Source organism: Telmatherina bonti, assembly GCF_933228915.1.
Source record: "Telmatherina bonti genome assembly, chromosome: 24".
NCBI lineage: Eukaryota > Metazoa > Chordata > Actinopteri > Atheriniformes > Telmatherinidae > Telmatherina > Telmatherina bonti.
The window spans coordinates 23,843,626-23,870,618 of record NC_136633.1 but is presented as its reverse complement, the minus strand read 5'-3'; the positions used below and the strand labels follow the sequence as shown (position 1 = coordinate 23,870,618).

The 26,993-nt window shown below is 41.3% G+C and overlaps 1 protein-coding gene across 1 annotated transcript in view; it reads left to right on the top strand.

The window, feature by feature from the left end:
- Positions 1–26,993, top strand: part of LOC306773886 (gamma-aminobutyric acid receptor subunit gamma-3-like) — a gene marked incomplete at its 3' end in the record, with an annotated part of 162,414 nt that overhangs the window by 88,466 nt on the left and 46,955 nt on the right. Inside the window, exons 4-5 of the mRNA XM_079263830.1 lie at positions 8,964–9,055; positions 9,428–9,559. Coding sequence (XP_079119956.1) covers positions 8,964–9,055; positions 9,428–9,559 — 224 coding nt within the window. The remainder of the gene's footprint in view (positions 1–8,963; positions 9,056–9,427; positions 9,560–26,993) is intronic.

Below are 26,993 nucleotides of genomic sequence, written 5' to 3'. Positions count from 1 at the left end.
GGATCCACCCAACACCTCGGCTGTGCCTGGAAATTCTATCTATAAAAGTTATGAACACAAACAGTGACATATGTCAATCCTGGCAGCATCCAACTCACCAGAAATGGATGAAACATGTTGCTGGCAATGAGGACAGAGTTCTGACACCAGTCATACAGTCTGGTAAAAAGAAGCAAGCGTGTTTGTGCAAGAGGACAGCTCATTTATAGGACAAAGCTGTACCACATTGTAAAAGCACCAGTAGTAAAAATACATGCAGAGTGGTGTCAGTCTTCGGTAGTTTTCTTGGGATCTAGGCTAACAACTTTAAAGGGAGCATTCATATCAGGATAGTCTGGTAGACCTGGTCTGATTAGGGACTCAGTTCAGTGAGGGGGTGCAACATTGTTCCAGACTGAGACTATGTGCACACTGGGTTCTCAAATGATTTGGATGTTTAAAAAAAAGCAAAATGAAAAGAAAAAAAAAAAAATTCAGTTGAGTCGAGTCAAGACGAACTGAAGATGAACCAACCAATTATTATTGATTATTCCAGAACAGCTGCTGTTTCCAGTACATAATAGCTTAACATGGAGCTGCAACAGACCGTAGTGGTCTGGTTGATCTGATTTCTATCAGAGCTACTTCCATCCATCCAAAGCTGCTATGTTTTGACCTACAATGCTGTGTGCTGAACCCACCAATGCACATTGCTTTGCAGTCCCCTTCCTGTATTTGGTTCGCTTGAAATGGACTAAGACCTGTATTGTAGGCGGACTGAGCCCACTTCTCATCAAAATTTATTTGCACATTCAAAGTACACTAAACGAAGCGGACTTTCCAAACAAATTGACTTGGATTCATATCAAAATGGTTGTTGTTAATGCGCCCAAAAAAAAAAAAATTCATACCTCAACAATTTTGCATCTGACTTATTTTTTTACTTTTCACAATTGAAATAAAACTACTGTCTATTTAGGGCTGGAATGTTAAAATTAAATTAAAACAACGGTCAGATGTAAAAAATTGAGGGTAAAAACTTATATAGTGACTGCACAAACAGACATGTCTTTTTCATGACAGTCTAATTTGGTTAAAATGGCTAAATAAATTGCTGTTTTGCGACCCAGTTCTGGTTAGCTTAGTTCCCCATACAGGCCATGTGGTATTTGCTTATCCAACAACTGACCATTAAACTATCTGGACCTTTGTGAATGTCTGTCTTTTGAGTCTTTTTGTCTGTGCAGCATCATCTGCCTTGTCAGAGACAAACCATTGTGAGAGTAGGACAGTTTATTCCACTAGGTTGAGTCTCCCAACATTGATGCAAGACCCACCACAAAGATTTAAGTAAAAATACCTTCAAAATCTGTTTTTAAGCAACATAACCTTTCAGATCCACTTGCCGAATACTGTAAATGGGTAAAACACCTCCTACTGCCTTGGATAGTTTCATCCTTTCATGCAGCTGCACATGAGGAGGCCCAGCAGGGGGCCATTCTGGTATCAGTTTTCTTTATTTTTATGTTGGTTTGGTGCGTAAGACATGGAATACTACTAAGGATGTAACACAAGCCAGCCTGGTTTGTCTAACAGCAACTCTGTCCACATTACAAAACAGAAGGCAATAATGCAAAAGGAACTGCTAATACCTGTGGGCCCAGTTTGACAAGATAAAACAAACTTTTTGTTAAGCTAGCAAAATATGGACAAATTACTAATGGTCAATCAATGACGACTCATTCATTAATTCATTCATTATCCTAACCGCTTAATCCAACAAATGGTCGCAGGGAAGCTTGAGCCTATCCCAGCAGTCTTTGGGCGAAAGGCAGGGTACACCCTGGAAAGCTCGCCAGTCCATCGCAGGGCCCAATGATGACTCAACAGAAGATATTTCAACAACCAAAAAAAAAAAAACAAAAGGAGAGAAAGGAATACATGACCACAAACGTGTTCCTCTGGTTTTGTCCAGGTAATGGTCATGTTGGGTGATGGGGACCGCGTGGTGTTGTATGTCTGAAGATCTGACTGTATGAAGCCAAACGTATTGTGCCATCAATAACAAAGCAAAGCCCACTGATGACGTAGAAATAAACCTTAAAACTGTTGTAAATAGCAAAGTTGTTTTACTACACCAGTATCTGTATCATCAAATCTCTGAAAAACCTCATTACAGCTGAAAAGTTAATGCTTCCCTCCCTCACAGACACCAGACTATTTCTGCTAAACAATGCTGTTTTGCAGTGCATTTCTTCACATGCGTCTTTATAGGGGTTGTTCTTGGCTGTGGTGGTATTTATGGAAAAGGGGGCTCAGGAGGAACGTTTGGGAACCCCTGCTGTAGTCTATGACTGTTTTTCTAAACCCAATTGTGAATGTTTAACTCATAAACCAACCAACAGACTGAGGAATTACTCGTAAAGCATCAAATCTGAAAAAGCAGTCTCATGCTCAAAAGTTGACTTTCAAATCAATCCAAACCTACTTTCCAATAAGTCTTTAAATGTCCCAGTCAAGAGTGTACTGTTGACATCAACAGCAATGACCGTAGAAATGTTACATTTTGTCATATGGCGATGCACAACAAGTAAAATAAACATCCTGTTTTCTCTTCCTGCGCAACAATCACATATGTATTTTACATGTTGCAATGATAGCATGTAAGCATGTTATAAATAAACAGATACTTGCTAGCTTTCTGCTGCAGCAGCATCAGGTTATAAAGAAATAAACAAGCATTAAACAATGGGTGAATCACTGCAAAATGTTATTCATCAGCACCATGTCATCAATGACAATCCAGCCACTTTTAACACGTTTTGGTCTGAAAGCCAAGGACAAAGGCAGTTTCGGGAGCTTTCAATCATAACTGAACACACAATCATAGACACGGTGCCTCTCAGGAAACACGTTTTGGTACATAAATGTGAAAACTGGGGATGAAAGGCTTGTTTAATTGGTGAGGAGTGAGCTGCCTCCAATGCAAAAATGATGAGGCTGGATAAGGAGAGAGCTATTTGTTCTGACGCCAACGCTAAAGTCAAGCTAATTAATTTCAGTCAGATGTGCTTTGTTGTCAACATCCTTTGGCTTTAATAATGAATTTCACATTATCAGATTCCGACTTGCTGTTTTCATTCCTGAAGGAGCCAAATTTGTTGATTTTTAACCGCTGAGGTTTATTTGCTGCTGTTTAAAGCGAAAAGTAAAGATTGTGTCAGTGTGTTGCTTTACTTTCATACAGTAAATGAACGGTTGAGTATCAACTGGGTTATATATAACGATGATGATTATCATCTTCACTGTCATCTCATTTTCAAGAATTTATCTCATAATTCAATGGTTTCCAAACAGTAGCTTTCTTTTCATTACACCAAGAATTGCGCAAAAACTAAATATCACAATAAAAAAAAAAACACAAAAAAAAAAAAACCACACTAATGGAAAGACCTACATTTTGAAAAAGGACTCATATCACAAAAAAAGTATTTATGCTCTCATCAGGTGGTTTTTCTGACATTTTAATATAGAAATATTTTGCAAAAGTGTAATGATTACACTTTTTTTGCACTTACGTGTCACCAGACGTGGGTCATGTGACCAGATCATTTCTGGTAAAGAAAGTACGGTATGGAACAACAATTCAGTTTTAGAAAAGAAAAAAGGGGGAAGAAAAGCCTTCGCAAATTTCCGAGGCAAGTAGAAAACCACAAAATTACGCTACATTGCTAACTTGCATAAGCCTAAAACTGAGAACTGAGGCGTATGCATAACAACAATGTCCAATGGAAACACCTGCAAACTGCTATTGTCGTTTGTTGAAACGTACAAATACAGCTTTCATTTTGCAAAAAAAAAAAGATGAATGGAAACGCTGCTACTTTCTGTGCAAACTGGTTGCTGTATGAAACTTGTTCAGAAGGGATATAGTTTAGTTTATCCTAAATGATTTAAGAAAAAGGAGCATTTATAAATTAGATGTTTGTCGCCCCAGGAATAGTTCTCAGGCCAGATAACCCCCCACTGCTTCAACAATAGATGTGTTTCCATTACCCTTAGTATAACGCAAAACCTAATTATCCAAGCCGCAACCTCTGGTTGTTAAAAGTGAAGCCTATACGGAAGTGACAAAAATTGCAGTTCCCTCCTCATCCACCAGGGGCTACAAAACGAGCAAATCCCCGAGCAAGACGCTCATGTTAAAAAGACCAACTTCACAGCAGAAATAAACATGTTTACAGCCTGGTACATCATATGATCATCTTCTGCTGGCTGGAGAGAGCGAACAGGAAGGATGCAAGATGGATGCTGAGGGTGTGTGAGGGGGTAAATGGCAAAAGTTCTGCAGTGCGTCTTTCAAACTTTGTGCTTCTGACTGGTTTTATTAGCACACTGACATTTAGTGTCTAATTTCCCTCCCCGAAACTAAAAAACTGGGCTTCACAAATAATTTTTCCAGTCCAGAGCATCACGCAACAGAAACTTTTTGTTTAACACATTACATGCCAGCAATTGGATATCGACACACTGGTCGTTTTGAGGTATCTGTGTGTGAAATGGCTGTGTGAAATTATCAGAAGAAGCAACGAAAAGAAAGAGAGAAAGACCGTCTTGTACTGGCTGGAGACCACCAAATTAGCCTTTTTTTAAGCTCCACCAAGAGAAAATCTAGCAGAATTCAGTAGTTCAGGTTTATCGTATTTGTTTTCTTTGAAACAGATCTCTGGAAACCAGTAACTGAAGTAATTGAATAATATCTATTAGATGGCTAACCATACCCCTCTTTAGCATTGTGCATAACATCCACGAATAACCAAACTGCTGCAATGCCTGGTCTTTAATTCCCTGAAAAGACCCAGTCAAGATCGAAAACCCCGTATGAGGATTGCCGCGAGAATTGATTTTCACCAGACTCAACACTTGCTGTTTCGCTGTCACCTTCTACAGTGGTAAGTTATGGGTATACGTCATCATCAGCGTGGTGTTTCACTATCATTATTCTCCAAATGTCATGCAGGGCGACTGTAACAATAGGGATCCTGGCTGCAAATGTGCTAATAAGGTCAGGTCAGCTTTTTTCAGTTTTAGAAAAAGGTCAGAAAAGTCAGAAAGTGAATGATGCTGTGCCAAAAAAAAAACTGATTGGTGTGTGTCAAAGTATGCGTCTTGGAAAGTTCTTGAACAATGTAAAAACATTAAATATAACTCAGCTTTTGTTCAGTATTATAACTTTGTCAGTGACAGAGAAAATCCTTTGATAACTGCCCATTTTAAGCCAAAAACCTTGTCATCAAACAGGATGATTTAGACAATTTATCAAAGCAGAGCCTGGAATGACAAGCTGAGTGTTGTGAATTGCTTTGACGGAGTTTCCAGTGTCTGAAATGTACGCCTTGTTTGCATCCTATAAAAGACATCCAGCTGATGCACTGACCTTCTGTTGGCCACAACAGAAACCCTCAACACCTGAGCAACGGGAAGCTGCGAACCGCCTGCGAGGTGTGACTGTCTGATCCAAGAGTTCTGAGATGTTTGCCTATTTTTACCACAAGCAATGTTACAAATTTAATACAGAACATTCTTGGTGTTTAGACTTAAACTGAATACAGTGTGATCCCCGTTCCCTGTATGGACATTTCTCATGGAGTATGACAAAGTCAGAAAGCAGTTATGCCCCAACAGCTAGCTCCCCCCCACATCCTCTCCTAAATGATGTGGGTAAAATAAGTGGGGAGTGACATTGACAATAATACCCAACAGGGACAAAACTGACTGGAAGCCTACAGGAAGATCCTATGACATGACAATTCACCAGAAAACATGCATGTTTGTCCAAACTAAAACATAGCAGTGTCACAATCCATCGACATCTCCCCAAGCTGTTCTTTCTGTTGCAAACTGCAAACCATGAAGGTTAAAGTGTGCAGATTTTTACTATACTACAAATACTTTTGTATTTCTCTAACTTTGTTTGATCATTTTATCTTTAAGACTTTTCATTTGCAAGCAAGATGGCAGCAGAACAGTCTGAATCCTGAGTGAAAGACGTAAAAAGGGAAACCTCAAACAAGCCAACTTCTGACCATTTTTTGACCATTAGCCTTTTAATGCCATGTGAACCATATTTAATATATAACTTTTCTGAGACCTATTGCATCACCAAGGTAAAATCTTCACTCAAAATGCTGTTATGTACAATCATACACAAACTTGGACGTAAGTTTCAAATGTTGTCATACGTCACCATCCTAATATTTCTGTGCATCTTTATATTTCTGTTTTCTCTTCTTTTCGATTCTCTTTCTGTCCCTCTTCTGTCCTCTCCGGTCCGGTCCAGCAGTACAAACTTTGTAATACAAACAATTATGCAAAATAAATAGCAAAATTAAAATTAAAATCCAGAATATCAAGGGGAGCATTATATCTATGATGCTTCCCTTGGCAAAGTAAATTTGCCCAGCAGAATAGAGCATCCAGAAAATCCATTTTGCCTGCTTAAATGCTGGACAATACAAAAAAAAAAAAAAAAAAAAAAAAAAAAAAAAGTTGCTATAGTGGATCCAGTTCATTCACTAGGGGGCAGTGCTGAGTTCAAAGTTCACATTTGTGTTTTGACACCAGTTGGTTGTGGCAACGGACCACTATGAAGTCGTCACATGATCCAATCAGAGATGGATCTGCTCCTACATAGTTACATCGGCCATGGTTATATGATGATTTATAATTCGGAATTAATCATTCGGAATAATTCGGAAATAATGTATTCTACAAGTTTACATGAAAATATTAATTCCGTACGGAGGTTTACATGAAACACATCCTACTTAATTCCTCTTTAGAGCGGCGGGTTGAGAAGGGTTCTGATTGGACAGTGTGCGCACTTTACGTATACCGGAAATAAAATTGACTCCCTGCTTCTCGTCTTTTCAGTCGGAACTTCTAAAAACTACATAAGTACCAGTTTCGCCGCTAATTTTATCATACATTTGAAGTAGCAGCTCAACACGAGCATACTACTTCACTTTTTGCAGCAACTGAGGAGAAGAAAGATAGACCACCGAACACGGGAGGCGAAACAACGCGCGTCATCGGGATAGGCAAGGTAACGAGCATGCACAGAACGACCAGAATTAACTTAGAGCGGAATGGAGGTCTAGATGACAGAGGAATTAAATAGTTTGAAATTAAAATGCAAATAAATCAGCCACTTACATTGGAATTAGGTTGAACTACGAATAAATGGTAAATGGACTTGTACTTCTATAGCGCTTTTCTAGTCATGCAGACTACTAAAAGCGCTTTACACTACTTGTCACATTCACCCATTCACACACACACTCATACAACACACTCATACCCCGATAGTCACATCAGGGGGCAGCTTGGGGTTCAGTGTCTTGCCCTGGGACACTTCAGCATTTTTCAGTCAGGGGGAAGCCTGGAATCGATCCTCTGACTTTCCAGTTCCGCCCCATAATAAAAAATAAATTAGGAATTAAGTGTTTACATAGACATTTTTCATCAGTTTAAAGCGGAATTAACTTTTATTCAGAATTAAAGAGGAATTAAAACTCCCATGTAAACGTAGCTAGTGTCTGGTTTCTAAAGATAGCAGTATCATTGGTGCGATGACACACGTCAAACTCTGTATACTGATCCCAGAGATCCTCCATTAGGCTACTACTCACATCAGGCTGTTTGGTGCAGAAGTCACGTGTTTTTTTATTAAATGCAGTTTTATGTCAGTGGATTACCGTTTTGGCAGAATATGTAACAATGTTTTTCAAAGGTGAAGCATAAATTCAGCCTTCTTTTGACTCTGGTCGACTGAATCTTGGTGATAGCGTGATTAAACTGGTATGTTTGGAAACTGTGGGATGTGTACTTTCAGTGGAGGTGTTTGTTCATTTTCATTTTGCTGGGTGGACACGAGGGTCCATTATTTTATACATATTCCTGCATACTTTGTTTACTTGGTGTATTAATTGTTTATTGTCTGACCTGTGTTTGGTGGTTATGGTAATGGTTTAATGAGCTTTTTAGCTAGGAGTCTGGACTTTCTGTGGATACCACACGTCTATTTTTTATCACTGACACGAAGTTACATCTGTGAAAACGGGATGTTTAATCCTACAGCCCCTGGTACCGGGGGCTTGGGGGAGTTAACTGAAATGTGAATTTAAGACTCATTGGCATCTTCGGGAGTTGTGTTTCTTCCTTTACCCCCCAGAACTGCCTCAGTGATGGAACAATCTTCTTCTTTTTCGCTCCAGTTCGTCTTGGATTTGCTGTTATTTCATTCATTGTTTTGGTTTTGGACAAATATCCCCACTGCAAGTTATCTTGGGAGATCAAAAGGCCATAAATTTTTATACTGGTCAATATAAACAATGCAGCTGCTTCTTCCACTTATAACCAACTTTGATTATGTATTATTAAACTTTTCATAGTTCAGACAAAAGCAGCAGCTGCAGAATAAGCAGAAACCGCCAAGAGGAGGAGAAAAAAGACAAAAACTCATAAGATCAGGGATGTTTTCACTGATATGTCAAGGGTAGTGGATGCTTTATGACTTCAGGAGACATTGCATTCCTGTCAGTTTTCTAAAGGATCTCTTTTGCTGTCTTTTGAAAGAAAATATAGTTTTATTGAATATTTGCTAAATGAGAAAGCTCAGATTCAATGTTCTCACAGTGAAGCATCTCACAATTAGAAGAAAGGTCATTTCGGAGGTGAAGAAAATGTGCTGAAGTAAACATTTGGGAGATGTTCTTATTTCATTTCCATATCAAAAGAGAATATGTATTTCCAGAGAGTGCTGCTCTGCTTTAGCATTTCCTTTGATGTGGACACATTTACGCTCAAACAAACATCATCATCACCTCCAGTAGGATCACGCCGCTCGGCAACAGCTCCCGCCTGCATATTTGTTTAAAAAGCCTCTTCGAGTCGGTGTATTGACTCCAGTTTTCTTTTCCCAGGAGTACCAGATCGATATTATCTTTGCCCAGAGTTGGGTGGACACCCGTCTGCGGTACAACAGCAGCAGCATGCGGATTCTAACCCTCAACAGGTAGAGTGGATTACACAGGATCTGCTGCATCAATAAACGCATATTGATCACTTTAATTTGTATTTTAAAGGAAAACAACTCCAAGACTCTGCTGTGAGTCGTTTTCTTTCCGCTGCAGCTGCTTTTATTTGACATTTTCGTACTGTGACCATCTCATTTGAGAACAATATCATTGGTTCTGAGAAAGAGGCCTGTAATTAATGGAGAAAACTGATTGACGTGCTTTGTTTTCTCCAAGCTGTCCAGATATTTTATCAGCCTCATTTTGGCAACAGGTGCCAATTTATGCATGTCAGGAAATAAGAATGAAACCCACAGCAGTGATTTCTTACCGTCTGCTCTTTTCTTTCTGTCTGCTTCTCGCTGGACCAGCAATATGGTCGGCCTGATCTGGCTGCCTGACACAATCTTCAGGAATTCCAAGAACGCAGATTCGCACTGGATAACGACGCCCAATCAGCTGCTTCGCATCTGGAACAATGGAAAAATACTTTACACACTGAGGTAAACACAGTTCACACATTGTTAGATTTAAGGACCTCATATTACAGCTTAATTAAAATTCCTAACACTGCAACATGAGTAATTCTGCAACCGAGTCACTGTGGAATCATGTCAATCAATCGATCAAAACTTTATTTACAGAGCACTTTCCAATACCGCAAGGTAACCAAAGTACTGTACAGGTAAATGGAAAAAACAACAGTAGAAGCAGAACACAACTATAAGACAAAGTAACCAGAACAAGTACAAGTTACTCTTCTCCGTTAGCAGCTGCTAGGTGAGCTCCTCTACATCCTAAAGAACAGCATGACATAGACTGTATGTGAAAGATGGACAGAGCCTCTGGCGGTAAAAAGTGAACCCTATGCGGAAGTGCAAAAACCTGCAGTTATCCCCCTCATCCACTAGGGGGTCCATAAAAAAGCAAATCCCCATAGACTCCCATGTTAAAAAGACCAACTTCATGTTGTCAACTTAGATCCTCGAGGGTTGGTGTCCTGAGGATCTGGATTGTTTTTTTTGTTTGTTTGTTTTTTTCTACTCACATGGAGATAAGGGTGTAACAATACGTCAATCTATATCAATATGTCAGTCATGTGGTCAATCAACCAATGACATCAATACGAAATGCAAAAAAATACTCAGAAATCAATACAATAACCATTTCTTGTGGCTGTATTTTGAGTCTTCCTGGTACATTGGTTTCCATTTATTATCTGTTTGTATTCATTAAAAGAACAATTTTGTATTTATTTATATAAATTCCTTTGAATATCTGAGGTTAGGAATACAAATGACAGTCTAGTTGTTTTTTGGGATTCAGATATTGAAGTAAACATCTGTGTTACTTCCTATGATATCGTTTCATTTCAACTGGTGGATTATTAATTAAATTGAATCGAAATCAGATTACTAAATTTTATATATAGACATATCAACTCGCGATCCATTAAATCGATATATTGTATTGTGATCAAACTGAGGATTTACACCCCGACGTGGAACCAGCATTTTAGGTCAAAATCACACAGCAACAACAATATTTCAGAACATTTTAATATTGTTGGTCAAACTTCTTAAGAAGACACTTATTGGGCCACTTCTTAAGCATTCAGTCAGTTTTCATCCATGCCTTGTGGTTAAGTGATGTCAATGACTGGGTGAAGCTATGGTTATAACCTTTGCCTATCCTAGTAATTTGATTTTTTCCTGCTTTATGAACTCATTGGCTCCCAAAGGCATCTTTAGATGTCTTGTTGAAACTGAACATTCATTGCGAAAGAAGCAAATCTTTTTTTTTTTTTTGTTGTTTTTGCAGTTTCCATATATGGGAAGCTGAAAAATGTGTACGTAGCGCCTGTAATGCTAAACCAGTATGAACTGGAGCTCATATCCCAATCCAGTTAAAGATAATAGGCTAGATAAACAGAAGATGTAGGGATCATTCAAGGAGAGAGGAGATGAGACTGAGGTCTCGTTAAAATGCAGGTGTATTATGTACACACTGGAAAATATATACATATGCACAATGGAGCACTCAATATTCTCGATGTACAAAATGACACCAGATATTCCCCAAAAGTCCAACCCAGTAGCCGCCCGCAGTTCATGAGTAACCCACGGCTGGGTTTCATGTCCAATTTCAGAGGGGAAAACAGGTGAAGGGAAAAATGATAATGGAATATGATGTAGTCTCAAGTGTGCAAAGGAGTATGAGAAGGGAGATAAGGAAGGATATGATCAGTATGAGAAGGAAGATGATGCTCAGTGGGCTCTGGAAAAGGAGAGAGCAACAGTGCACCCCCTACTGGCCTGACAGGTGGAATTCAGTTGTTCTTAGGTTCCGCTCTTCTTCAGGTCTTACCTAAAAGCCCTGGACCTGTTCTGTTTGCTCACCATCCTGGAACCAGTTCAACAGGAATATTACTTGCAAACCGTGTAGGTCATTTCAGTGCAGCAGCGGGCTCCTGTATCTTGTCCCCAGTGCAGCCTCCCCACAGCTCTTCCGCTAACTACCAGGGGTTCATATCGGTGGACGACTGACCATGCCAACCCATGTGATGTCAATGATTGGCTAATGCATACACTAGTCAAGCAGCTGGACCAGCTGTGATTGACCAGCATCACAAACCAATAAAAGGTCTTTTCCACTTGGGTTACACGGACTGGAAGACCTTCCAACACACTCACCCATAAAATGGACCTTCCATATTTGTAGTCACTCAAATTAATATTCTGTGTGTCCTGACAAATGAGCCAAAATGCTCCAAAACTCTGGCAGTATGGGGCTCTTTGCGATGACCATTGCTGGCAGCCAATGACTTCATGAAATGTGTCTCAGAAACACCACAGTGTGAGAGACTTGTCCTTCTGTTGTCTTCAATAAAAAACAAATTTTTGTGTCTATAATCCACTTAATGTTTGTTTTTATCCAGCGACGAGACTCAGCCATATGAAAGCAAAAAGCCAAGCAAGGTTTTAGCTGTCTGTAGTTGCATGAAGGGAAAAACAGGCAAGAACCTCTGGTTTGCTGGGTTCATTTTCAATTCACTTCAGTTCATTCATTTTTTATTATACAAGGGGAAAGGAGTAAATAAGGTAATGCCTCCAACTCCTTTGAGAGAAGTCTAAGTATTATGACTATTTTTATTTTACTTTTTTTTTTTTTTTTTTTTTTTTTTTAACTTTGTTTATGCCTTTACTAACATGTTTCAAATGAAAAATCAATAATTAATTAATTCCAATGGTTTATTTGAATACTTTGAGTCATAATAAAGAAAATTCTGTGTTTCCAGTGGAGGATAAATAAAGATGGCACATAGCAAAATTGAGAAAAGTTTCAGGCTTCCCTAAAAACAAAAAAAGGGCACTTTTGCGATGAATTGGAATAAATGAAGAACTATTTGAAATGATGTACTATGATATCAAATCATAGTACAAAATTTTGTTTGTCTCTGTCTCTGTGTAGGCCGACTGATTACATGAAGCAGAACAGAACTAGAGAGATGGCGGTACAGACAGTTCAGGACATTTTGTCCCAGTTTGGCACCATCTGTTCTCAGTCTCCTAATTGGAGAAGCTCAGGTTTTAAAAGGTTATATGAACACAAACACATGGGAGGCAGTGTGAAAATAAAAAACAAAAAAAACTAAGAAAACACCATAATTTCAGTTTGTTTTACAACTTTTGGCAGCCAAAACTTGAAGTAACTTTTTTGTCGGATGTTATCAGTCTTAACTTTCTCTACTTTGTGCTTCAGTTCATTGACGTTAGTCAGCATTTGCTTCTTGATAGACGTTGTCCTTCTCACAAACATCTGGTTTTAATTAGCTCTCAGCACCTGCAGACTGAAGGATTGAAGATAATGACCAGTTCTGCTGTTAAAAAACTAGTGGAGAGCTAAGTCTGGAACCTTTTTCCTTTTATTGAAGCTATTAGAACAAATTAACATGATTTTGCTTTCGTGGACATGGTTGGGGACACCGTACGTCTTGACACATTAGCCAAGCAGAACTTTGTCCTCGTGGGGCTTTGAAAGTATTGTGTGATTGGTCGGACATTTGAGGTGGGCGTGGTTTACATGGAAATGATTTAAGCAGAAACTTGTTCCTTCTGCATTCAGTATGAAAACTGTATACAACACAAGGCACAACCCGCCCTGCCATGCAGAAAGTTTTCGTTAAATATGAAATGACCAGGTCACCCACAAACTTCTAACACAGTCATCCCCATCATGGACGAAGCTTCTCATGAAGTACGAATTGATCTGACAAATCTGATTAATTACAGGCTTTGTAATAAAACTTTCTTAATCCTATTTTATTTAACATAAAAATTGCCCTAAAATAACTTTATTTTCATTTTCATAAATTTTAAGTGAAGATTAAATCAAATATTAGAAAAAAAAATATTAACAAATTATTCACATCTGGAAAATGCATTAAACTTTGAAACAGTAAAACAGAAATAGAAAACATCCCTGGCCAAAACTGAACAGACCCAAAGTTAAAGTGTCATTTTAAATACTTTAACCGCTGCAGCTTTTCTTTATATAAAAGTTTACAATATGATCCAATAATTTTAACTTTTTTAATGTTTCATCCCCATTAATAGAAATTATCTGACAGGAAACCAGGACGGATCAGTTAATGGCGACTTCAGGCTGATTTTGCAGAAGTGATCACCTCCAGCTCTGACAGCAGCGTGAAGCTGCATGAGGACTGTGATACGCGTGTTCTTCATGACGCAGAGGGCGGAAGAAGGGCTGCTGCTAACAGAGAAGAGAAAACTATAAGTTCTTTTAATGTAATTTAACAAAAGTCCTCCATACCGAAAAAGACGTTGGACTTGTTGATGCTCACTTTGTCTTTAAATAGACTCACTGAAGGGTCTAAAACATCTCTAAATGTAGCGCCAATGTGGCTAAGTTAGTAGCAGAAGAAGTGTGACAGAGAAGGTTCCACGATTAAAATGCTTTTTCTTTTTAACACATTCATGTTTCTGTAATTAATTGTAATTAATGTGTTAAAGTTGCACCCCTAATAAAACCTCATCTGGCAGGTATCCATGTAAAAAACCTCATTTCAACCAACAGTAACAATCAACAGTCAAGTGATTCAGAAACATCAGCTTTACTCAGAGAGAAAAAGTCAGGACACAGAGTTATATTTGCTTATTTAACTTTATAGTTTGACCAACTGTACATGTAGTAATGTATAATTATTAATTTTGTCTCCCTGGAACAGTAACAGCAGTTTCTTATAGTACTTACAAAACACTCAGGACATTCAAAGTTGGTGGAAAATAGACAGAAAAGGTAAACGGCCAATGCTGAACTGGTATAACATCGTAACTATCGGACATTTAATCATGCAAAGTTCATTCCATCATTCAAAACCATTTATTTGCACAAACGGAGTGGTGACTGATACCACAACATAAAATGTCAAAGATCATGGTCACATTATATTGTTTTAATTCAGAATGTAAGTATTCTCCTTCGTGTTTACATGGAAAACACATTTAATCACTTTGGTTAAATTCCACCTAAAATCTACAGGTTGGGAAGGTTCTGATTGGACAGGAGGCTTACAAGATCATTTTTTATCTTTTTACTTTCATTTTTAATCTGAATTAACAGGGAATTTAAACTCTTGTAAACGTGGACACGTGTCATCTTGGTCAGATGTAAATGTAAGATGAAGACTGTTTAGCTACAAGTTGTCATAGAAACCAGAACATATAGTGGTCCATTCAGATGTGGGCTAATCACATGAAAATGTGTTTAATCATCTTATAATAGCACTGTGTTGTCTAATAAATACTTAAATGCTGATAAGTTGTATGTATTCAAAAGAGAACATTTAATTGTATTTAAAGATGTTCTTTCGTCATGTAAGGACAAAATTTACATAATTTTTTAACATGTTAGCTCATCTAAAACCTCTATTAAACAGTGTCAACACAGGAATGAAATATTAAATCTCAAACCACATTCAGTGCTAAGTGAATATAAGTTGTATTCCACTCTGAAACTTCAGACTCTTTTATTCCAAAACATTTCTTTGCTTTTGGAAGAAGAAGTTACAGACTCCTCTTCTCGTCCGTCGGCATGTCACAATATTCTGTTCATATTTTTCTTGCAGCCTCTCACAGAAATGACCTTGAAACAGCCGTAAAACAGGATAGAGGCTCTTTTTAAACTTTTTTTTTTTTTTTTTTTAAACTTTTTACTTAAGGGTTCATTTCACCTTCATATCTAATATGTCTAAATAAAGTTTGTCCAAATATGAAGACCCACCAGAAGTACCACGTGGAAATTTTGTGTTACACCTTACTTATATGACGCTTACTTATATTAATTCACTATATAAAAATCGCATGTATACATTTGATACTTAAATTTACGTCATGTATTATTCTTACTGCTCATATTAACCCAGGAACACCAACATAGGATGGTTCAAAATCAATGTAGAATGGGTGAAAATCACCCTCCTTTGTGTTCTCGGGTTAAAAGGCCCTGAGGTTTGAGGTAAACTAGACCAAAGTGTCATTAAGCAGGACACTTTGTCCACAGTTATCTGTGGAAATCCTGCTTGACGTGAAGCATCTGCAGTGCCTTTTGGGTCACTGTGACAAAGAAGCCTTGTCACGCACACACAGGTACTCACTGGGCGGTCGTCTCGAGGACCAGTACGCACCCACCACATCCCCGACGTTCGACCTGCTGTCAGTCTGTTATTAGGGGTGCACACCTGATATGGACGCTAGCGCTACAGGGAATGTGTTGTCTACTTACCATGGGTAGCCATGTTATTGTTCAGGTGTGTAAAGTGAGGCATTGTCTCATGACGCTTAAGAACCGGACGTGTGTCGCAATGCAGCAGTGACATTGTTATGGGCCGCACTGAAACGCCGCATCGCGGTAGATCATTATATTTCTCTCTCTTTGTACAAGGTTGAGGAATGTAATGTTGGATTGTTTGAATGTATATCTGTTCTGAATTGTGTTAGCATGTTTAGTTGTGGTGCAGAACAACTGGAAGTTAAGAGAAACATTTTTTTTTATGGATAGTTGGGAAGATTCCTGTTATGGGAGGAGCTTCAGGTTTAAAAGGAGCTCATTCTGACTTGCTCGGGGTGGCGAGTAGGGCTGGAGTGGATTGGAGTTGGTTGGAATCAGTTGCAGAGCTGGAGTTTAGTGAATGTATGGTGAGAAACCCTTGTAAATATTGTAAATATTTTATACATTGCACTGGACCACTGTACATATTGTTGCACTTGGGAGGAGTTGGTAATAAACCACCTCAAACAAAACCAGGACGTTGCCATCATCATTGGGAACAGGAGAGAACCCCATTACAGTCACAAAAACATATTTTTAAAGCATTGTGATGTGCATAGTTTATGTAAGGACCAACTTCTTTTTGCATCTTTGGCAGTGAATGTTCAGAATCTAAAAGGTGTCAAACAACATCTTTGTCAGCCAATGAGTTAATGGGACAGGAAAATGGACCTTGTCAGATGAAAGGTGCCACATGGTCTCAGTGTTCATGGAAACTAAAGATTTACAATCACCTTTGACGTCTTCCTAAGGTTTAAAAGAAGTTCTTATCTCCTCTTTAGATCAGAACCCCTTCACAACTATCAGATACAGTCTTCTGAACGGCTTTTTCAGTTGCAACCGTAACTGCTTGTCTAATCATAATAAACCTCTAAAATCTTTCTCATCCAAACTCTTTGGTGATTTTTTCACAGATCTTAATCTTAACGCTTTTTTTTTTTTTTTTTGCCGGCGATGCCAGAGACCAAGTTGTTTAATCAAGCATAGCTTTCGAACCATATAAGATAGAAACTTACTTTTTTCCCCCTCTTAATCGGGAGACTCCGGGCTTTCAGACAGTAGTTCCAGCATCACTGTAGCCCATTCATAGGTGATACAGTGTTGTGTCAAAATAGGTGTTCCAATCAGAGCCTTTGTCTTTGGCGCATGACACGTGTTTGTCCAATCAGAGCCGAGTATGCCTCAGGAAACGCCTCCAAACAGTGTCAATCACTATGCATTGTGTCATTAGCAGTCGGATAGCTGCCTTCTGTATTTACAAGGCTGATAAATTATGAAAAGAACAGCTTTTACGCACACATACCATGCGTAATTGCTCAAACAAACATTTGCATTACTCAAGTCGTTTATTTCAATATAGACACGACGGCGTCGTAACAGATGTATAACTTGGTAACAGATACAGTGTGTGCAGCTGACAGTGATTTTGGAAAGCTGCGGCGCTTCAGTCCCCTTCAGTACCTTTACTCATGCTTCGAAATGAAAATACTCTATTTCAAGCAAAGGAGCCTCATTTACAGAGCAGTTTACGATATTTCATCCATCCATCCATCCATCCATCTTCTGCCGCTTATCCGGGGTCGGGTCGCGGGGGCAGCAGCCTAAGCAGGGAAGCCCAGACTTCCCTCTCCCCAGCCACATTTGCCAACTCTGCGGGGGGGATCCCGAGGCGTTCCCAGGCCAGCCGAGAGATGTAATCCCTCCAGCGTGTCCTGGGTCTTCCCCGGGGTCTCCTCCCAGAGGGACGTGCCTGGAACACCTCACCAGGGAGGCGTCCAGGAGGCATCCTGACCAGATGCCCGAGCCACCTCAACTGGTTCCTCTCGATGCGAAGGAGCAGCGGCTCTACTCTGAGCCCCTCCCGGATGACTGAGCTCCTCACCCTATCTCTAAGGGAGAGCCCGGCCACCCTGCGGAGGAAACTCATTTCAGCCGCCTGTATACGAGATCTCGTTCTTTCGGTCACGACCCACAGCTCATGACCATAGGTGAGGGTAGGAACGTAGATCGACTGATAAATCGAGAGCTTCGCCTTCTGGCTCAGCTCCTTCTTCACCACGACAGACCGGCGCAGAGCCCGCATTACTGCAGACGCCGCACCGATCCGTCTCTCGATCTCACGCTCCATCCTTCCCTCACTCGTGAACAAGACCCCGAGATATTTAAACTCCTCCACTTGAGGCAGGACCTGACTCCCGACCCGGAGAGGGCAATCCACCCTATTCCGGCTGAGGACCATGGTCTCAGATTTGTAGGTGCTGATTCTCATCCCAGCCGCTTCACACTCGGCCGCGAATCGCTCAAGCGAGAGCTGGAGATCACGACCAGATGAAGCCAACAGGACCACGTCATCTGCAAAAAGCAGGGACCCAATCCTGAGGCCACCAAGTCGGATCCCCTCAACCCCTCGGCTGCGCCTAGAAATTCTGTCCATATAAGTTATGAACAGAATCGGTGATAAAGGGCAGCCTTGGTGGAGTCCAACCCTCACAGGAAACGAATCCGACTTACTACCGGCAATGCGGACCAAGCTCTGATACCTGTCGTACAGGGACCGGACAGCTCGTACAAGGGGGTCCGGTACCCCATACTCCCGGAGTACCCCCCACAGGAGCCCCCGGGGGACACGGTCGAATGCCTTCTCCAGGTCCACAAAACACATGTAGACTGGTTGGGCAAACTCCCATGCCCCCCCCAGGACCCCAGAGAGGGTATAGAGCTGGTCCACTGTTCCGCGACCAGGACGAAAACCACACTGCTCCTCCTCAATCCGGGATTCGACTATCCGGCGGACCCTCCTCTCCAGGACCCCTGAATAGACCTTACCAGGGAGGCTGAGGAGTGTGATTCCCCTGTAATTGGAACACACCCTCCGGTCCCCCTTCTTAAAAAGGGGGACCACCACCCCAGTCTGCCAATCCAGCGGTACTGCCCCCGATGTCCACGCGATGCTGCAGAGGCGTGTCAGCCAGGACAGCCCCATAGCATCCAGATCCTTAAGGAACTCCGGGCGGATCTCATCCACCCCCGGGGCCTTGCCGCCAAGGAGCTTTTTGACCACCTCAGCGACTTCAGCCCCAGAGATAGGAGAGTCCACCCCTGAGTCCACCAGCTCTGCTCCCTCATGGGAAGACGTGTTGGTAGGATTGAGGAGGTCTTCGAAGTATTCCCTCCACCGACCCACAACGTCCCGAGTTGAGGTCAGCAGCACCCCATCTCCACTGTACACAGTATTGATGGAGCACTGCTTCCCCCCCTGAGCCGCCGGATGGTGGACCAGAATCTCCTCGAAGCCGTCCGGAAGTCTTTCTCCATGGCCTCGCCGAACTCCTCCCATGCCCGAGTTTTTGCCTCGGCAACGGCCGAAGCCGCATGCCGCTTAGCCCGCCGGTACCGATCAGCTGCCTCCAGAGTCCCACAGGCCAAGAAGGCCCGATAGGACTCCTCCTTCAGCTTGACGGCATCCCTCACTGCTGGTGTCCACCAACGAGTCCTGGGATTACCGCCACGACAGGCACCAACGACCTTGCAGCCACAGCTCCGGCTGGCCGCCTCAGCAATAGAGGCACGGAACACAGCCCATTCGGACTCAATGTCCCCCGCCTCACCCGGGACATGTTCGAAGCTCTGCTGAAGGTGGGAGTTGAAGCTCGCTCTGACAGGGGACTCAGCCAGACGTTCCCAGCAGACCCTCACAACACGTTTGGGCCTGCCAGCTCTGACCGGCTTCCTCCCCCACCATCTGAGCCAACTCACCACCAGGTGGTGATCAGTTGACAGCTCCGCCCCCCTCTTCACCCGAGTGTCCAAGGCATGTGGCCGCAGGTCCGACGATACGACTACAAAGTCGATCATTGAACTGCGGCCCAGGGAATCCTGATGCCAGGTGTACATATGGACACTCTTATGCTGGAACATGGTGTTCGTTATAGACAATCCATGACGAGCACAGAAGTCCAATAACAAAACACCATTTGGGTTCAGAGGAGGGGGACCATGCCTCCCAATCACTCCCCTCCAGGTCTCACTGTCATTGCCCACGTGAGCATTGAAGTCCCCCAGCAGAACAATGGAGTCCCCAGAAGGAGCACCCTCCAGCACTCCCTCCAAGGACCCCAGAAAGGGTGGGTACTCTGAACTGCTGTTCGGTGCATAAGCACAGACAACAGTCAGGACCCGTCCCCCCACCCGGAGGCGGAGGGAAACTACCCTTTCATCCACCGGGGTAAACCCCAATGTGCAGGCACCAAGCTGGGGGCTGATGAGAATGCCCACACCAGCTCGGCGCCTCTCACCATGAGCAACTCCAGAGTGGAAGAAGGTCCAGCCCCTCTCGAGGGTACTGGTTCCAGAGCCCAAGCCATGCGTCGAGGTGAGTCCAACTATATCTAGTAGGAACCGCTCAACCTCGCGCACCAGCTCAGGCTCCTTCCCCACCAGAGAGGTGACGTTCCACGTCCCTAGAGCCAGCTTCTGCAGCCGGGGATCGGACCGCCAGGGTCCCCGCCCCTTGCTGCCGCCCAGCTCACATTGCACCCGACCCCTACGGCTCCTCCCGCAGATGGTGAGCCCACGGGAGGCGGGGCCCATGTAACCCTTTCGGGCTGAGCCCGACCGGGCCCCATGGGCGAAGGCCCGGCCACCAGACGCTCGCTCTCGTACCCCGCCTCCAGGCCTGGCTCCAGAGGGGGGTCCCGGTAACCCGCGTCCGGGCAAGGGAACATTCATGCCCAGGTTGGTCGTCATCATCGGGGTCTATGAGCCGTGCTTGGTCTGGTCCCTCCCCTAGACACCTGTTTGCCATGGGTGACCCTACCAGGGGCATAAGGCCCCCGACAACATAGCTGCTAGGATCTTCGGGACGCACAAACCCCTCCACCACGATAAGGTGACGGCTCAGGGAGAGGACGATATTTCAATTCAAAATAATAATTTAAAAAAAAAAAAAAAAAGTATAGGACATTATGGGGCATTGAAAGGTGGGAAAAAGTCAGGCAAGGTTTATTTCTCTAAAATACCCTTGGTCCCCAGAGGGTTAAGCTGTTTTGTTTGTCTTGTAAGAAAATTTTTGGTTATTTCTGAGTTTTTCCTTCATTCCTGTGAAACTAAAAAGAAAAAAAGCTGTTTAAACTACCAGCAATCACATCTTAATTTAAGAGGGAAAGGGTTCACTTAAAAAATAAGTTTCTCAAATCTAACTCATAATCGTACAGAATAATACAGGGTGATGGAGAGGTTAATCACACTGTGATCATAGGCTTTAACTTGTGCTATAAATACGTTGGTTATCAGTCAGGTTCAAAGGTTCAAGTCCAAATTGTTCTGCTTTAAAACAGCAACGAGTTTTAAAGCTGCATTAATCTTTTCTTATTCCTTTTCATGAACAATACACCCAATATGATGATTTATGATATACAGAAAGGGGTCACCCACAGTGACAGCATTATTACCCAACACCGCTTCTTTCTTCAGTCTCATAAAGCAGCTTAACATCTGCTAGCCTGAACTAATCAACCTGGCCAACTCCAAATGAGCAGACGGTCAAAGTGAATATTCAGCCTGGTGATGAAAGTTCTTTTATGAAGCCAAGTTCTGAAAATAATGGGACGTTGTGTTGAATAAAAATGAAAAATCTCTGACGGTTAAAAGTGGAGTGAAGTTTATTATAACTCATCTGTTCAGAACCAGTTTCATCCTGAAATTCAGCAGAATTAGGGGCGTGTCCTTTTGATTGACAGGTGCTCAATTTCCTGCTGTAAGAAAGCAGAGTGCAGCACAAACTTTTTGCTTGTTAACAGATTTGGCCCACGTCCATTAGCTGGTTAGCTTGATTAGCCCCAGGTTAGCTTGGATTTAGCTCTTAGCTGCAGGCAGGTCAGATGGATAGATGTCAATCATCCACCCCAACACTCACAGCCCCTCTCAGCTCTACCTGTTTGTCCAGTTTGGTCTTTTCTGGGAGAGGCCTCATGTTCTATGCTGCCAAGATGACAACATTTGGAGCTGCCCAATGAGCTTAAATTCAGCTCTTTAGAAACTGATGTCACAGAGGTTCCATCCATTTTTACGGTCTATAGAAACAAACCGAAAACTGATCATGCGAGCAGAATCACCACTCTTTTTTGAGAAGATGGGGCACGGTTATTCTATTACATTTTCCCATTAGGGCTAAATGGTTGGAAGTTTTCGGCCATTGGGCATCAGATTCCCCTCGACTATTACACTTAAATATAATTAACACAAAGCACTAGCATATTTTTAGTTAAATCACAGTGAAAATAAGTAAACACAACCGTGTAGTGGTTAAAAACTCTATAAGATTGATATTTTTCAACAGTGAAGTTCTATGACTAACAAATCAAAAACATACACTGCCAAATGGACTTTGCTGGTAGTTTAAAGTGTATTTTTATTTCTTTATATCTGGCAAGTCTCTGAACCTGGTGAATATTTGTTGTCCAAACTAGTTTGGGTCATCTTCAAGTGCCTCTGCTCAATATATTTCTGATTTAGTGAAAAGATGCAGAGAATGCATGCAAATAACAGGAACGTCCACCTAAGCATCTCTTTATCCCAACATTCTCAATTATTCAGTAAATCACCAGGCAAAACAAATTAGACTTAATTTTATCCTCCATCTTAACTATTTAAGAAGTTGAACATTCACATTGGCTGTTTTATTCCAAGTACTGATTAATTCTCAGACGTTTGAGAATAGTCATCATGTGCACATCAAACTTCACATTCTTGGTGTTTGTGGAGCTGCGTGTCAGATTGATTATCAAGCAGAGTGAACTGTACATCGTGGCGTGACAGTGCAACACTGCAACGCATTATGCCTGGCAGGCAGAAGTAGTAGTTCCTACTTTACCCAGAAATTTAGTTATGCAAATCTTGGTACTGGAGGAATAGATATTTCAGTATTGATCCACTTATCGTTACAAATTCTACTCCGATAACTACAGTACTTAGATCAAAGCATATGCCTGTTCTTGGGCGTTACTGTTGCTGATCATCTCCGTTTGTATTTTTTTATTTTTTTTTAAATCAGATATGAATTTTTTGTGCCACTGTTCACATAAGCATTTTTAAATTACGGCCCTGAAGTGACCCGCATGTGTAGCAGATCAATAACTAGACGTGTCACAATGTGCGTTTCCATTACACCTAGAATTGTGCAAAAACTAAATATAATTTTTAAAAAAAAAAAAAGCGCTAATGGAAACACCTATATTCAGAAAAAAAGTCTCAAATATTGCTAAAAGGTTTTTATGCTCTCATGAGATGGTTTTTCAGACATTTTGATATAGAAACATATTGCAAAAGTGTCATGGAAACACTTTTTTTGCATTTACGTGTTCCTAGATGTAACGTGGGAGGTCATGAGCAGTTCATTTCTGGTAAAGATGGTGCGGTGTGGAAGAAAGAACAAAGTTTTAGTAATGAAAATGAGAGAAAAAAGCTTTGAAAAGCCGTAGCAAATAAACAGCAAGTAAATAGAAAACCCCAAAATAATGCTGCACGGCTACCTTCCATAAACTGCGATTTTCGCAAAATGTTGTTCTCACGAGATTTTAGGAGACTTGAGGCTAATGTGCTGAACACCATTCAATAGAAACACTTGCAAATCGCAATTGTTTGTCCAAACTTACAAATATCGCTTTTATTTTGGGGGAAAAAAAAAAAAAAATGTAATGGAAATGCAGCTACAGACACAAAGCCTAAACAATAAGGCCATTGAAGCCAGGCCCCTTTTCCGCCATTTTAAGTGGAATACTTTAATATGGAATACTTTACCGGTTATGGTTTGACCCTTGAGTGTCCTTTGGTGTTGTATCCCCCCCCAGTACTTAATTCTAAAATTTTGTTGTCCCACCATCGTACACCTCTGTTCATGTTGTCTTCCATATTTGTTCCATAGTAATTATGCTCATTTTACTATTTCGCCTGTTGCTGTGTCAGTACAGAGTGACATCATCATCGCATGAATTCCGATATGATTCCCTTGACTGTTCAGACCGCAGCCACAAATTCCAAAATGATCAGACCTTTATCTGATTAAAAAACGCATATATAAGTGGCCCGGATCAGATTTTAATATGTCAGATTCCATGTGACAGTATGTTCACCATCATGAAAGAATCTCATCTGAGTCACTTAAGGCCAAAGAAATTGGATTTGGGACACACTGGCTGCAGTCTAAACCGGCACATCACTGACCCAATGGCTATGCAGCTCACCAGGAACCCATCCGAACCGATTTGACACACTGGCATTACATGCATACTTTACTGCAGTTCTTAAATTTTCTTGTTTTCACTCTCTGCTTCTACGAATGTGGCATTTTAATAAAAATCCAGTGCCTTTGGCCCTCGATCTACAATGTAAACTGCGATATAGTGGGCTGGTCTAGGTAGACAGATGGGCCAGTTCTCACCCATGTGTGACCAGTTGAATAGCCCTGAATTAGTGTACATATATATATATATATATATATATATATATATATATATATATATATATATATATATATATATATATATATATATATATATATGCAAATAGGCAGAAAGCTAAGCAGTGCCTTATAAATACAGGTGTAAAAGTGAAAGAACGTTCTACCTTCCCTGACAAATACTTTTTAATGAAGCAACATTTAAGTGAATTTTCTTTTTTTTTTTTCCTGACAGTCGACACATAAATTAGAGCCTCCTTTTATTTTGCCATTTCTTCAAGTGTCCTGTTTATTATCATAATGCATTCATTCGAGATGGAAAACAAAGTCCTGCAATAAAAGTCATAAACTCACTTTCTAAAGGTTTTCTAACAGTCATATGCGTCCCACATCCCGTGTAAGATGTCCATAAATGAGAAAACTGTCACCTCTCTCGCTTGCCCTACTTTTTGGTGAATGTGTGCTGAAATGGGTAAGTCTGAGATCTTTTCCACTGTGACCTCATGAAGGGAAACAATCACTCCCACTGGTAGTGGTGCCATGGACCCACCACGCTAGCTTGGCCTGCCCAAAGGTCGCATCTTCTTCCCAAGAAGGACATGGGCTGTGTCTCAATGTCTACCTGATTCCCTACATCAATGGTGGCATCTCTGGTCCTCTCGGGTCGCATTCCAAGTGTTGGGAGTTTCCCTGTTGCAACACACCTGACTCAAATCAAAGGGGTAATTGTTAGACAAGTACAGAGTTTAATGTCAAACTCTGCACCACTCTGCTAATTAAATCGGATGTGTTTTCGGTGTGTTTCAGCACTGAACCTCGGAATACCTGCAGGTCTGCGGTTGTCAAGGACCAGAGTTTCCCATCCCCGCCCTACAAAGGGCCCAGTATAGTGGTCACACCATTTTCTAGGGGTGTTTGAATGAGAAAAAAGTAGTGCACTTAAAATTACCCACAATGCATATTGATTGAGCATTGAGTATTGAGCATTGATGGTCACTAGACGGGTCAATATAGATCACAATGCATTGCAGGCAGGAGCTCAAAGTGGCGCCAGTGACATGGACATCAAAGCAGGTTAAGAAAAAACTAGATCATTTCATACCCTGATTTGTTGAATAAATATGCAACAACGAAAGAATACGATATAAGAAAAAAAATATTCACATGAGTATGGATTGAATTTGGAATGATGCATGGTGGTTGCCGTGGTGACAGTCAATAGTCTTGTTATTGGCGACAAGAAGAAAAAAGCCAGCTTCTTGTCCGAATCAACACAATGAGATGACAATATAGTCTGCTATATAGTGCATTCCTATGTAGTACATCAGGGGTTACGTAATAGTGTGGACATTCCGACACAGCCGTGGAGTGTGGACAGACACCATTCGTGAACTTTTGAAGGTTCAGACACCAAAACAAGCCGTCCTCGGTATAGATCACTAGAGGTGCTTTTGGAATGGCTGAAATGAACAAACAAGCCTAAATTTGGAGTAAAACACTTTGAAAACAATGTTGACTTCTGACACCCAGATGAAATAGATGAAAGATGTTTGGGACCTTTAAAGTGTGTCTAAATAGATTTTTCTCCCACAACTTCCATGTAGATCTATCATGCTACAAAAAACAGAGAGGAGCTTCAGCTATTTACAATTTGACAAAGTCTTCAACTTATGACTGTAATTTCATTGCATAAATAGCTGTGTGTAGCAACGGTGGGCAGAAATGTTTTGCCAGCATCCAGCACCTCACACACCTGTGTTTACTCTCGATGCTAACCATCAGGTAACGTCTCAGACTGCTACATGATGACTTCCACATACTACTCAGAAAAAAAGATGAAAACAAAGTCTTCTTCCTCATCAAAAGCCTCCAAAAAAACCACTCTGCTTATGTGTCTGTGAGGAATTTTGAAATTATCGATTCATTAAAAGGATTTTAAATCTTAAAGGAGGCGAATGTTTGAGAGTCTGCTTTGGTTGCTTGTTTTCTCATCATCCAGCTTCGCTTTCATTCAGATTCAGCTTTCCTGGCTCCCAACTCCAACAGAAGAGAGCACGTATGCAAATTAAGACAGAAAATCATCTGCAATTTCTTCACCTACAAACACAGCGAGCGAGGCAGCCTCGCCTGTTTTGTGCTCCACGTCTGCCAATTAATGAGAAATTGTATCAAGGACAAACACGGAACAAAGCATACCTCAAAGAAAAAAGGCCAGTTTTCATAACCTCACTTTCAGAACTCTTATTTTATCCAGAGAAGATAAATCTTTGGCTTTGGAACATGAAGCGGCGATGAACTGAGCTAAATTTATATTTAGATTTTGCACATAAATCTAATCCCTCATGTCTTTGTGGTCACTGTTGCTTTCCCCAAAACATCTGGTGTATTGACTTGTCCAGTGATCATATCTAAGTAACCCTGATTTTTGAAGCGGACATGCCTTCGGGGCCCTGACCCGCCTGAAAAAGCAGAGCTTACGCTGATGATGAAACACTTGTCATTCTGAAGGATTTCGCACATCAACCATGCAATCCAGTGCGATCCCACGCCAGATGGTCCGAAGCCAGTCCTCCATATGCTTCTCATGCCACAAGATTTCAAAGCCCATCACGCGTTATAGTGACAAATCATGT